Source organism: Blastomyces gilchristii (assembly GCF_000003855.2).
Source record: "Blastomyces gilchristii SLH14081 genomic scaffold supercont1.3, whole genome shotgun sequence".
Taxonomy (NCBI): domain Eukaryota; kingdom Fungi; phylum Ascomycota; class Eurotiomycetes; order Onygenales; family Ajellomycetaceae; genus Blastomyces; species Blastomyces gilchristii.
Window position 1 is genome coordinate 991,176 of NW_003101680.1, and position 12,727 is coordinate 1,003,902.

General features: G+C 48.5%; 5 protein-coding genes across 5 annotated transcripts; 3 read left to right on the forward strand and 2 right to left on the reverse strand.

Moving 5' to 3' along the window:
• Positions 1–398: 398 nt before the first annotated feature.
• BDBG_01843 (beta-lactamase) lies at positions 399–2,741 on the forward strand. Its single transcript, XM_002627126.2, has one exon. The coding sequence runs from the start codon at positions 1,016–1,018 to the stop codon at positions 2,171–2,173; it is 1,158 nt and encodes a 385-aa protein (XP_002627172.1). The 5' UTR covers positions 399–1,015; the 3' UTR covers positions 2,174–2,741.
• Positions 2,742–3,111: 370 nt separating this feature from the next.
• BDBG_01844 (uncharacterized protein) lies at positions 3,112–6,080 on the reverse strand. The gene is made up of 4 exons (XM_002627127.2): positions 6,062–6,080; positions 5,171–5,970; positions 4,052–5,089; positions 3,112–3,943 (listed from the first exon to the last, which is right to left on the reverse strand). Coding segments are annotated over exons 2-4 (1,080 nt in total). The 5' UTR covers positions 5,173–5,970; positions 6,062–6,080; the 3' UTR covers positions 3,112–3,903.
• Positions 6,081–6,465: 385 nt separating this feature from the next.
• Positions 6,466–11,021, reverse strand: BDBG_01848 (60S ribosomal protein L11). The gene is made up of 4 exons (XM_002627131.2): positions 10,776–11,021; positions 10,536–10,680; positions 10,158–10,407; positions 6,466–9,942 (listed from the first exon to the last, which is right to left on the reverse strand). Exons 1-4 carry the CDS (start codon positions 10,776–10,778, stop codon positions 9,816–9,818), a joined length of 525 nt encoding a protein of 174 aa, XP_002627177.1. The 5' UTR covers positions 10,779–11,021; the 3' UTR covers positions 6,466–9,815.
• BDBG_01846 (uncharacterized protein) lies at positions 6,643–7,358 on the forward strand (the record flags this gene model as incomplete). Its single annotated transcript, XM_031720515.1, has 2 exons — positions 6,643–6,777; positions 6,891–7,358. The coding sequence occupies 2 exons, from the start codon at positions 6,643–6,645 to the stop codon at positions 7,356–7,358; spliced, it is 603 nt and encodes a 200-aa protein (XP_031576726.1).
• On the forward strand, positions 10,953–12,683 carry BDBG_01849 (small nuclear ribonucleoprotein B and B'). The gene is made up of 6 exons (XM_002627132.2): positions 10,953–11,187; positions 11,268–11,276; positions 11,344–11,415; positions 11,495–11,927; positions 12,011–12,064; positions 12,154–12,683. The coding sequence occupies exons 1-6, from the start codon at positions 11,161–11,163 to the stop codon at positions 12,237–12,239; spliced, it is 681 nt and encodes a 226-aa protein (XP_002627178.1). The 5' UTR covers positions 10,953–11,160; the 3' UTR covers positions 12,240–12,683.
• The last annotated feature ends 44 nt before the right edge of the window (positions 12,684–12,727 follow it).

Below are 12,727 nucleotides of genomic sequence, written 5' to 3' on the forward strand. Positions count from 1 at the left end.
TACGCAGTAACGCTGAATCGGAAATGTAATTTGTCAGATGGTTGAGATAGATACGATACACTGTGTGGTGTGGGGGGGACTCGGGGGAGTCGTTGGAGAAACTAACGCAGTAATAATCACTTAACATGAATCTTGCTTATCAATCAATCCTTTTCTCGCTCTGTAACTCGGCAAAAAATCAAAACTTGCTTCCCAGTAACTAATAATAATAATAATAAGAATATTTCTACGGGCGTAAAAGATCGATGCAACCTGGCCGCGTCTCAGTAGAGTAGTGAACTTTATCCCTTGAGCTTAAAATAAGTTCAAATGAGTTATACTTTTTGATTTCGCCGCTGAACTCGCCTCGGCAACGCCAGGAACCCACCAGCGCGGTTTGTATTTCTTTGCGCTAATAAGTTGAGCCCTTGCTTTAGCATTCATTGCTAAATCAAGACCCCTTTTCAAGATATGTATGTAATGTACAATGTACAATGTACAATGTACAGCGGCGGGAACAGCTTGTTGTGGAATGGTGCGCAAGTGCCCTTCTGTCTTGGCTTGGGGCTTTGGGGGAAAAAGAATATCGAGGGGGGTCATCTTGTCGAAGTCGTGTGTTAACGGCGGAGTTAACTAACGTGCTTCAACTAGTTACGCTTCTTGATCAATTTGTATCACTTCACTTATTAACTACGTAGGCTTAGTAGTTAGGGGGAATTATCCGGTTTGGCTTACAAAGTCACTTCTGAGAGGAGGGGGAAAGGAGGGGTTGAATATAAAGACTATAAATACTGAACGACGATGCTCCTGATTTCAATATTCAATAACAATATAACAAAAAGAAAGAACAAAAAACACAAGATACAATTTCCATTAGAAGCCGCCGCTTGTCTCCTTCTCTCACTCCATCCAACCAACATTTCGCAACCACAAATCTTCTGCAAGTTTGATTTGATTGAACCTCTGAATTCGAGCAAATCCGCCCTCTTGTCTAATTACTCCGTACTCTAATTACTAGCTCTTTAAAGCCGAAACAATGTCCGCCACAGTCCAAGGCGATTACGACCCCGCCTTCGCCCCCGTCAAGGAGCTTCTGCAGAAATTCATCGACTCAAACGAAGAACTCGGTGCATCCATCGCAGTCAACATCGACGGGCGCGATGTCGTAGATATCTGGGGTGGTCACCGCGACGAAGCCCGCACGACGCCCTGGACCAGCGACACCATCACAAACGTCTGGTCGACAACCAAGACCATCACAAATCTTGCCGCCCTGGTCCTCGTCGACCGCGGCCAGCTCGACCTCTTTGCCAAAGTAGCCACCTACTGGCCCGAGTTCGCCGCCAATGGGAAACAGGACATCGAAGTCCGTCACCTGCTCGCGCACACCTCCGGCGTGTCCGGCTGGGAAGTACCATTCGAGCTATCAGACATGTACGACGTGAAGAGCGCGACGGAGAAATTGGCGACCCAGAAGCCCTGGTGGGAGCCAGGGACGGCATCCGGCTACCACGTGCAGAACCAGGGCCATCTGGTGGGCGAACTGGTGCGCCGGGTAACGGGGAAATCGCTCAAGCAGTTCGTCGCTGAAGAAATCGCAGGCCCGCTGGGCGCCGATTTCCAAATCGGCGCCAAGGAAAGCGACTGGGGACGCATCGCTGACGTCGTGCCCCCGCCTCCTCTCAACATGGACTTCTCCGCGCTTCCTGCCGACAGCCCGGCCGTCAAGTCATTCATCGGCCCAATATCCAAAGCCGAGGCAGCAAACACCCCGGAGTGGAGGAGGACGGAACTCGGCGGCCTCAACGGCCACTCGAACGCGAAGGGAGTCGCTCGCATGCTCTCTGCCATATCTCTCGGGGGTGGCGAGATTAACGGTGTGCGACTCCTGTCGCGAAAAACGATCGATTTGATCTTCCAGGAGCAGGCCAACGGCACTGACCTTGTACTCGGCATCCCGATCCGCTGGGGGATCGGGTTCGCGCTACCACTGGAGGGGACGGGAGTGTCTATGCCCGAGGATGCGGCAAAGGTCTGCTTTTGGGGGGGCTGGGGTGGGTCGATTGCCATCATGGACGTCCAGCGTCGGATGACGATCACGTACATGATGAATAAAATGGGGCCCGGTGTCATGGGCTCAGGACGTAGCGAGGCCTATCTCAAGGCGATATACGCTGCCCTTGCATCTCTGTGAATGAAATGTTTTCTTTGAGGGATTTCAAACGACTCTCTCTGTATGATTGATAGGGATGTATGTGGATATTCATGTGTATTTAATGTGAGGTAGTGATAAAGTTCGAGTACGATCATTTGTTGAAGAAGCGAATTAATGAATGACATATATAGTTATCATCCATGTTAACAACAAATTGCCCCTTGCCAATCGAGGATTTAGCGGTGTAAGGATACAGACAGATAAAATCACCAACATGCAATTGTACCCTCATTACATCTAGAATGGTGTGTTTTTTTTTTCTTTTCAGCGGGGCCGTAGAGAGCAGTTTGCAGATCAGTGTGTCTGTCTGATAAGAGTCTACCAGCTTAATTTCCAACCAGCAGTCTCCGGCAAATACATTCCACCCATGTAATGTACATACATACCATGATATACCTGTATGTCGCGACGGAGGCCAGCTCAAATTCTTTGCTGCTACGCGCGCGCCGTAGCTCCAATGCTGGCATCTTGCAGAGGCGCCTGTGTAATCTCACAAATGGTCCTCAGGCCATTCATTCTTCAGCTGGTCGATATCGTTGAAGCGGTGTTTGAGGCAACGCGGCAAGCTTGAAGTCTCGTTCGCCATCTGCATCTGCATCTGCATCTGCATCCGTAACCCTATCCGCATCGGCGGCAGTGTCTGACGTAGCCGCGTCATCCCGCAGCCGCTACAGATGAGCAAATAAAGTTCTTCAGCTGCTGATGCGGCTCATTGTAGCTGGTTGTGAAGTGGGTCAGGATCCCGAATGTCTCTTTTCTTTTTCTTTTTCTCGGAGTTAAAAGAACAGGTCCCTATGTGTATTACCTTACCACGGATACAACTCCGGCACAGATAGTCATCAAAGTACTTTCGTGGAATGTGCCAGGTTAGCAGGTTGAGTGAGAAGAGGAAGAGGTTAAGCAAGCAGCTTTCCCGCACAGACCGACTGAGCCATGATGTAAGTTATTTAAGTTAGTGAGTTGCTGAGGGGCGGTGATATAGTAAATCTGCACCTGCGGCCAAGGTGCGGAGTCTACAAAATTTTTTCCTTTCTTCTCGTATAGGTGGGCCTAGGCAATAAAGAGAAAGACAGTATGTGTACCCGCGCTTGCTGCTCTTTCTTTTACCTTTCCTGCTCTAGTGTGATAAGGAACCTCAATAAATGGGCAGATACACAGCCTAGCCTACTACGTGGTTAACTACGAACCAATCGACTGAATGTGGATGGAATGTAAAATGAGAAAGGAAGCTTTTTATAGTGTTCGATGACGCTAATGAGTAATGAACAAAACAGGTGTATGCATTCTGATGATAACTAGTAGTCTTTATTTGCGAGAATGAAAGCCCCAAAACAATTTCATTTGTTTAACAAAGTGAAAACATCAGTGCTTATTTCCAAATTTGAGAGCAGACATGCATGTATACAAACGTACGTACAAGCATACAAACATACATGCATACATACATACGTACGTGAAGAAAATGCTGCTCAACATCTGAAATAAACATCGCAGAGATGGGGAAAAAAGAGACACGATTCAGTTTTCAACTTCACATGCAGACACGAGGTAGTAAGGGAGGAGAACGTTGAAAGTTCAAACACCTGAGAATTACAGAGGCAGAGCAAAAAAAGAACAGTAGTTATAATGGGGGTATTTCGCAGTGGAATCGAATAGACAAGACATTAAAAAAAAGAAAAAGAAAAAAGTGTAAAAGGTGTGAACCGAGATCACTTCTTTCTTGGCATGACTAGGGGCCCCTGGCAACGACTATTCATCATTTGAGACATTGTGGTTAGCAACACTGTCTGGTCCTCAAAATCTGATGAAGGAAAAATGAGGGAAAGAAGAAGAAGAGTGGGGATTTAAACCACATACCAGTTCGGACACGTAATAGGTAGCCGGGATTTGACGCAGGAGATGATCCACTCGTCCATGCATTCTGCATGAAAATTTTGCCCACAGCGTTGTGCGCAGTGGGTAAGATAGTCGGGGTCCTTTACCTGCTGATCCCGCGATCGAACAGGGTTGTGGTATTGCCAGTACTTCTTTAAACTCTTGTTGCGGAGACGCTGCATGCAGATTTGACAGTCGCCCACGATTGGCATGCGGGCCCGCCTATCGCTAAATCTTCCTAGTGTGTTGAAATGTGGCAAGAGCAGATTATTTAGGTAGCGGCAGAGATAGAAGGCCGGTATATCAGATCTGGGCTTATGCTTCTTAGGCTTAGGCTTGGGCTCAGGCTCAGGCTCTGCCCTAGGTTCAGGTTCAGGCTCAAGCTCAGGCTCAGGCTCAGGTTCAGATTCAGACTCAGGCTCAGGATCGGGATCAGGATCAGGCTCAAGCTCAGGCTCAGGTTCAGGATCAGGTTCGCCGAAACTTATATGTCCAGCTTTGCAGGCCTCGGCGGAAAGGTGCCCATCGGCCATCAAGCGCTTGCCAATGGAATTTAACATCTCCATGATGGGCTCGAGGCTGGTCTTCGTGCACGGCTGGCACATGCCAGGTTCCACGAATTGATAGTGCATCGTCTTCAGCATCCAGTCCACGGCCAAGCGGCTGCTCAGTTTCTGTTGGTGGTGCTGGCAGAGCAGGTAGCTTGGGATTCGCTCATAGAGCTCCATGAGTCGTTTGAGGTCGGTACCTTCTTTCTGGAAGGCTCGACTGGCGCTTCGGAGAAGTAGGTTTGCCATGTGTCGCTGCTGTCGGCTGATTTCGCCTCTGCACTGGCGGCCAGTGGAGGCGGCTTTGGCATAGCAGGCGCAGTCCTTAGACCGCAGGGGGACACCCAAGAGTTCGCAGAGTTCGACTTCCGGGGCAGATGGTGCTGATTCCGCAGAGCGAGGATTGGTGACCTCGTTCTCCAGATTCTCTAGAATCTCACGGATTCTTTTGGAGAGGGACAGGAAATCCATCCTGTACGGAGAGGTTAGCACGATGGACGGGATGTATAGAACGTAAAGATTTAGAAGAATTTTGCTAAGGGGATTCATATACATTGCGAGTAAAGGGTAGTGCAGTTATACTGTAATGTAAAATGCCGATAGAGTGAGGTGCCACTAGGGGACTTATTTGACAAGTCCGTCTGCGATAACGGTGGCAACTGTCGGTGGGCTTTCAGAGGAGCTTTTCAGGATGTAAAACCTGGCGAGCTTAATAGAATAGCCTAACGGGCTCTCGTATAGACGCACATGCGAATGAGTCTCTTTGAAAGGCGAGCCGTAGACAAGATATCTCTCTCTTCTTGGAGCTTCACAGAGGTCCGAACGGGCGCTACAGGAAGCAGGTGAAGGTTGAAGTTTTCTTCCGGAGCGCACAAAACGGCGATAACGAGCTTGAACGAGTATCAGGCAGTCCCAAAAGGATAGTAACGATCAAGTCGAAGCGTCTGCAGCAGAGAACAGCTGGCAGGTAGCTATCGCTTTTGGAGCTTTGGAACTGGACGAGACGTTGTAGAAGGAGAGTCGGAGGGGAGCGAGGTGGAGGCGAGAGAGAGGTAGAAATAGCCGAGGGAATCCGTTGGGGAACACATGGCGGTGGTTATACTTTGCAAGAACGGCAAAATGATGTCTCTTTTTGAATTTTTGGCATCTACAGAGTACATAAATGGAAATTCTATAATCGATACGCCGCCGTTGTTGAGACGGAGTCCCATGGATGCGGCTAACGGTTAAACCTTCGTCGTTGGCGGATGCTTGGCGAAAGACAAAAATGACGTCAAGCCAGAGGTGGAGGTACCGCTACCTGGGGATACTTGGCCCAGAACATCGTTTTTGGCTGCCGGGAGATCTAACTATCTATTTATAACCCAATATCAAGAAGATCTATTAGTTATGTAGGAAGAGTACGTGATTTCTGGAGCAAAGAGGCGTCTTACTACCTGCTTACCGTCATGAGTATAGTATAGTGTGGTGGTGGGGGTAAGATCTAGCATCTAGCTCGAATAGCCTGCTGAAATCCGGGGTAAGCTAACTGGTATGTTATCCTCCAAGGTTCTATCCCAGTCAAACATCCATTGGCTGTACTTGGCCCTGTTAACAGCCCTGTACCGGTACTTGGCTCTACCTTAAGCCAACTTCCAGAGCAGCCAGGACAAGCACTGTGGCGGTATGTGTGTGTGGTATATGTGTGTAATGTATGTACATGTACCTACAAGCTTCCCCTCTTCGCCTCCCCCCCGGCAGATAAGAGCCGCTGCACCCGCTGCTGGTCGAACATCTTTTTCCATCCAGGCTCCTGTTCCCAGGCATATTACCACCGTATAAGTGCCGTTTGGAGGATATCATTGACCTGTACGTAGACTTATTCTCCCCCTTCATTTTCATACTTACACTTTAGAGCTATCAGAGCTCCAATCTTCCCATCCCAAACCCGTCTACTGCAGAGCAACTATTGTACTCTGCAACACTGTGTTAACAGAAGGGTCATCGCAGAAAATTGAAACGAACAAGAGAGACACTGAGAACGAAATGAGTAGCCACTCCAGCGACCGCCCCAGCGACCGTCCAGATCATCCTCCCGTTTGGGTTCGTGGTGGGCCTCCATATTATTATACACCTACAAGACCAAATATCGTCTCGTCCCCTAGTGAAAATCTGCGCCGGGTACGTCTTGAAGAAATTACTGCCTTCTCCAGCAACATTCACCACACCCGATTACAAAAGAAAAGTAGAAAATAAAAGAGCCATCATCATCCCACTAACCTTAATATACGCAGGCCTCCACAACCTCCTCCATTTCTTCCTCCCGCGAGAGCACATCGGGAGGAACCCTCTCTCCACCCCCAAGCCCCACAGCCTCCGCTTCCCAGCCCTCCGGAATCTCGCACCACTTCACCTTCCCCTCCTTCAGCACTAGCCCACTCTCACAGCAGACATTCCCACCCCAGCGCCCGCCCTATATGGCCCATCAGCCGCCCGTTCACAGCACCCCTGCCACCGCGGGACTGGGCTCCGGCTCCGGCTCCGGCTCCAGCGCGGAAGCCGAAGCCGAAAACCCCCAACGCCCTAGCTCGTTCCGAAGAAGTAACTCCATCAGCGGGACGAACCTCTTCTCCAACCTCGCGTCGCAGAAGCGGAATACGGCGGATACCAGCTTTGCATTGCGCAGGGAGCAGTGGCATGAACAGAATGTCGGTGCAGGGCCGGACAGGAAGAGGTTCTTTGCGAGTTGGTGGGATAAGTGAGTTTTGGACCCCTTTCCCATTGCTATGTTCATGCTTTTGCTGGGACTGGAGAGTTGCAGTTTGCTGATGTTGGCCTTTTTTTTCTTTCCCGTATAGCTATGTGAGAGGTATCTCAAATCAAAAGCGATAGGTTTTTGATTCGTGATTATGCATCGTGCATGTTTCCGGGGAAGAGAAGTGAAACAGCAAATGCAGCCATGAGAACAGTAGTGAAGGAGAGTAAGGCAAGTAACAGCCAGTGAAGACAGCAGAAAATATGAAAAAAAAAAAAAAAAGTTGTTTGGGGGCGTATATGAGTGAATGAATTGTGGCCGAGTTTTCTTATTTTCATTTCTTTCCTTTCCTCCTTTTTGATGATCTCTTTGGAAAATTTCTACAACTTCCGACAAACTCCTACTGTCAGACACGTTGCTGCGCGGAAATGTTCATTTATCCGCAACGGGGTTTTAAAATCCGAACCTTTTGAAGATTGTATGAAGTAGAAAAAGGAGAGAGATTAGCATGTAGGGAGCAATGAATGTTGGCTGAAACCAGGTTGCCAGGCGATGCAGTTAGGTCGATGAGGTGTGCCAGACTGATCTGTGGATATATTATGATACAGGAGGGAATACGCAATTATTTTCCCTGTTTCTTCTTTGGTGGTTTGCGGACTGGCAATGTCTGTATGTCTGTATGTATTTAATTCAATATGAACCCTTTTGAACGAGACTTTTTTTTGGATATTTCTCAAAAGAGATCTCCTCAAGTGTGGGTGATGTTTTCGAAGGGCTCCTTGGGGATTAAGAGACGTATGTAGAGGGGAATGTTGACCATTTGATTTGTTTTGGGCACCTATGATGTTGAAGAACTGGAGATGTGCTGAGCAAAGGAGGAAGAAAGAGGAATTTGCTGAAGTTTCGCCTAGAAGAAACAAGAGTGGGACTTTCGCTGTCAGTCTTTTTCCAAACCTGTGCGTTGGGGATCTGACTAGAGTAGACTACTCTCCATGTGGGATCAGATGGATATCTCCTTCCATGCCACTCGCGAAAAGGTATATGCTCGGATGCGTAGTTAACGAAACGCTATCTCCTGACCATATAACCGCGGACTTTTTTTTTTTTGAAAGCCGCACCGACAAACTAGTTACGGGAAGATCGATGATTGTTGAACCTACCTGCATAGCGATGCTCAATGCTACTTCAACGCCCCCCTTGCTTGTGGGACGGACTGTCTACGAGGCCCATGGCTGGACAACCCACCTGAGTGTGTACTTGATCGCGAGATGATATGACATACGCAAACCTCCTCCTCTTCAAGCACAAATATGCCTCTCCGGCATCCAATAGATGAAAAGGCACGGGATGCGTCGTGTCGCAGTTCGATGAGACATACACACACTCTCTCTCTTTCTCCCTCACTCTCACCCTAGCCCTGATAGCCATCGTATCAAGTGCTAAGTGTTCAAGTGTCTGCGTGTCCCAACCCACCCCTCAGAGCTCACCTCGCCTCGGCCCTCCTCACATGCCCTCATCTCGTCCCGGCTCTCCTTCCATGGCACAGAGTATATCTATCCGGGCATGGGTTTATTCCCAGCCTAGATAAACAGAGCTCCACCCATGTAGAAAGGAGCGAAGGAGCGAGATGAGAGTGATGGTCGGTGGTGTCGGTAAGGTAAGGGAAATGATAAACATGGAAGCACCGGACTCTATCCTCGTCTTCCTTCCATATATATGCCTTAGCTTCTTCCAAGCCATCGGCCAGGGGGCCAAGGAACAAGAGGATAGAGTCCAGTGTCCAATGTTTTCAAATCTCAGGCCGCCTGAGGGTCGACTCGACGCACCTCAGAAAGTAAAAAAAAAGAAAAGGAAAAGAATCGCCTCCCGCCCGCACCGATGGATATCAGTGGAACTTTTTGTTGGTTTTTTCTCTCTTTCGTTTCAAAGCAATGGTTAAGCGGAACGACACCATTTGTGAAGCCTCCATTGTGGAATCTTTGGAAAACAAGCAAAAGAAAATAGCGATCTTTCAACTTTCCCTTCTTTTTTTTTTTTCGTGTCAGGAATAAAACATTCGTGTCATTGATTTGTGTATAGCGGAAAAGAGGGGGAGGGGGAGAGAACCGAAATGAGGATAGCGAAGATGGGGAATCTAGTAACCCGAGCCCAAACCTCCAGAATGGTACAACCGCGTTCAGGAAAGGCTCGTGTTGGACACCGAAGAATTCGGGGGTTGTTGCGTACCAGATTCCCTCTCGGCTTTCTCTTTCGGTTTCCTCTTTTCGTTTCCAGTTACATCATTAAACGGGAAAAAACAAAGAAAAAGAGGGGAAAAAAAAGGAAGACGAGAACATGCCCAAACCTGACGCTGGATTAATGAAAAAAGAAAGAGAAAAAGGATGAAAAATTAAACCCCCCCAGCTCCCGTTTTTTACTCTTTTCCCCATTGAAAAACAGTGACGCAAATCAGCTCAACACGCATTTACCGAATAATTCCCTCGAAGCGAGTCTTGAACCATTTCATCGTCTCGGTCTGGTTGATCCTGTGGGGGGCGCCGATCCGGGACTTGCATCGTCTGCGCTTAGCGACGCGTTCACCAGGTCGGGTCCTATTAAATAGAGGTCAATAATGCGATTGGCCTATCATCATTTCTTCCACAAATCATGTAACGAAAGCAAACACATTGAGAGACTGATGGAGATATGAAAAAACCAAAAGTCCTTCACCTCAATCTCAATGCGGGAGAAATCTGCATTCAAGGCAATCAAGGCAAAAAAAAAAAAAAAAAAAAAAAAAAAAAAAAAAACAAGCGGAAAAACTCACATGCAGCAGTAGAAGTCCATTCCGTAGATACCAATACCGGGGTCATACTTGATGCCCAGATCGATGTGTTCGCTGATACCGAAGCCGAAGTTGCCAGTCTCGGAGAAGTTCTTCTTTCTCAGTTCGTATTCCTTGACCTTGAGGCCACGCTCGAGGATCTCCTCAGCCTTGGGTCCACGGACGGTAACGTGCACGGAGATCTTCTCGTTACGACGGATACCAAAGGTACGAACGGTGTATCTGGCCTTGCCTATAAAAATTTTCCCGTCAGATCAGAGTTGCTATTTTCCCGGTTTCCCCTCTCTTATCGCTGCCATCCGCTGGCTATAATGGTGGGGTCTCCCGAATGTTCGATGGGTTTTCGTTGTATGTGCTTACTGTAGACAGGAGTTTGACCGCTCAGCTGTTCCAACACCTTAGCAGCACGGGTGAGTCTGTCACCGGATTCGCCAACGGAGATGTTGAGGACGAGTTTTTGGATGCGGAGTTCCCGCATGGGATTGCTGGTGTCTTTTCCCTCTGGCTGTCATCGCATCGAATTAGCAAGAGAAACGGATAAATTCATTGTCGCCCAAATCCGGCATGGAATGAGCATGATAGAAATTCAGTAATACACACCATGGCGACTCGTGTGCGGCTGGACAGTCGGTTGTTTGTCGTTGAAATGAATATCCTGAGGTTGGAAAAGGGCAATGTCGATGTTGTAAATTGTGTGGGTTGAGAACGCAAAAACCCTTAGTGTCTTGGCGTCTTGGCACTGACTAGCGAGCTAAACCTTCCAGACTGCATCCATCCCAGCACCAGAGGCGGGCGTGTATGATATTATAAATGCGCCAAAGTCAAGCTCCCTTGCCGACTTGTTTCTCTAGAGTCCATCAGTTGTTCTTATTGCAGAGAGCTTGCGGAAAGATAGCTGGGGTTGAATCATTTTGATATTCGCTGTGTTTTATTCTGTCCTGAGCTAGGTTGGAGAAAGTCGCACTCGTGCGCGCCGTGAAGCAGAATGTCCGCAAATAAACAAGGCAAGATGGTATGTTAACGTCCAGCAGATCGCGTGAATGGAGCGGGATTCATTGATTGATGGGAAATCAGTTGCTAACGTCATTCTAGCAAAACCTCGTACGTTGACCTAGCCGCGTCTACATCCGTAACTTGCAGCTATGATTGCGCTAACTTGGCAACCCAGATCAACTACCGGATGAGGGTAACGCTTACCGATGGACGTCAAATGACAGGCCAAATGCTGGCCTTCGATAAGGTAAGTTTCTTCTTTCTGCCTCATCCACATATATATGAATGACAAGTGCCGATCGCTGATATCCAATTCACGATGCCAGCACATGAATCTCGTCCTAGCAGATACAGAAGAATTCCGCCGTGTCAAGAGAAAACCAACCAAATCCACCCAAGCCCCCGGGTCCAGCACACCAACCCTTGTCGAAGCAGAAGAGAAACGAACCCTCGGGCTAACAATCGTGCGCGGAACACACGTCGTCTCGTGCTCTGTTGATGGACCCCCGCCCGCTGACCCCGCAGCCCGGTTAGGCACAACTGTGCCGGGTGTATCAGGAGCTGCTGCTGCGACCTTGGCTGCAGGACCTGGTATTAGCAGACCGGCTGGAAGGGGTTTGCCGGTTGGCCTGGGTGGACCAGCGGCTGGTGTTGGTGGACCACCACCACCCGGAGGATTTGGAGCGTTCCCCCCTGCCGGGTTCCCTGGGGCTCCTCCGCCCGGGTTCCCAGGACGAGGAGGACCACCTGGAGGCCCTCGTGAGTTAATTTCTCCATTGGCACTGTTGCAACCTTTTTTGACTTGAGGAATTCATAAACTAACGTGTGGCTATCGCCTGTAGCTGGCTTCGGACCGCCTCCTGGATTTGGTGGACCTGGTGTACCAGGTGGACCTCGTAAGTGATTTTCTCTCCCTTCTTTTGTTTTTAATTGTATATCTTGGCTATTATAGTTATTCATTTGCTAACTGGATATCTACGAGCAGCCGGCGGATTCCAACCTCCACCTGGTTTCCAGCCCCCTCCTGGCCAAGGTAGAGGGTACCCGCCCCCTGGGTTTGGAGGAAGATGAAATTTGAGGGAGCCAATTTGAGTTGTACGTTGATGGAGACGCACGCAAAGCAACGGACTACTTTTTAGAAGAACGTGACAGGAAAGGAACTTTTCTTTTTGTTACATGGATACACAAGCATCCAACATTTTGACACGGACAAGCTGCCGCCAAGCACCAAACTCTACACATGACGGAACATCTGCTGCTGTTATTCGGAAAGAGAAAACAATATAAAAATTCGACTTCTTATACAATGGCGTTTGGGCGCTAGGGTATTGGGGGAAAGTTGATCGGAAGTTGATCGGGGGGGTCTTCTCTCTCCGAGACCGAAGCTTTTTTTTTTATCTTTTTTAATTTTCTACAGCTTCGTTTTATTTTTGCCGGCCATACACCCAAGACAGATTAATTGTATTAGCTAGTCAAAGATCTAAAAAAATCAAAAAGAGAATATGGTCTTCCCTCCTTTTCTTCCCCTCGTTTCCTTCATCCTTTCTCTTTGTGCCTGA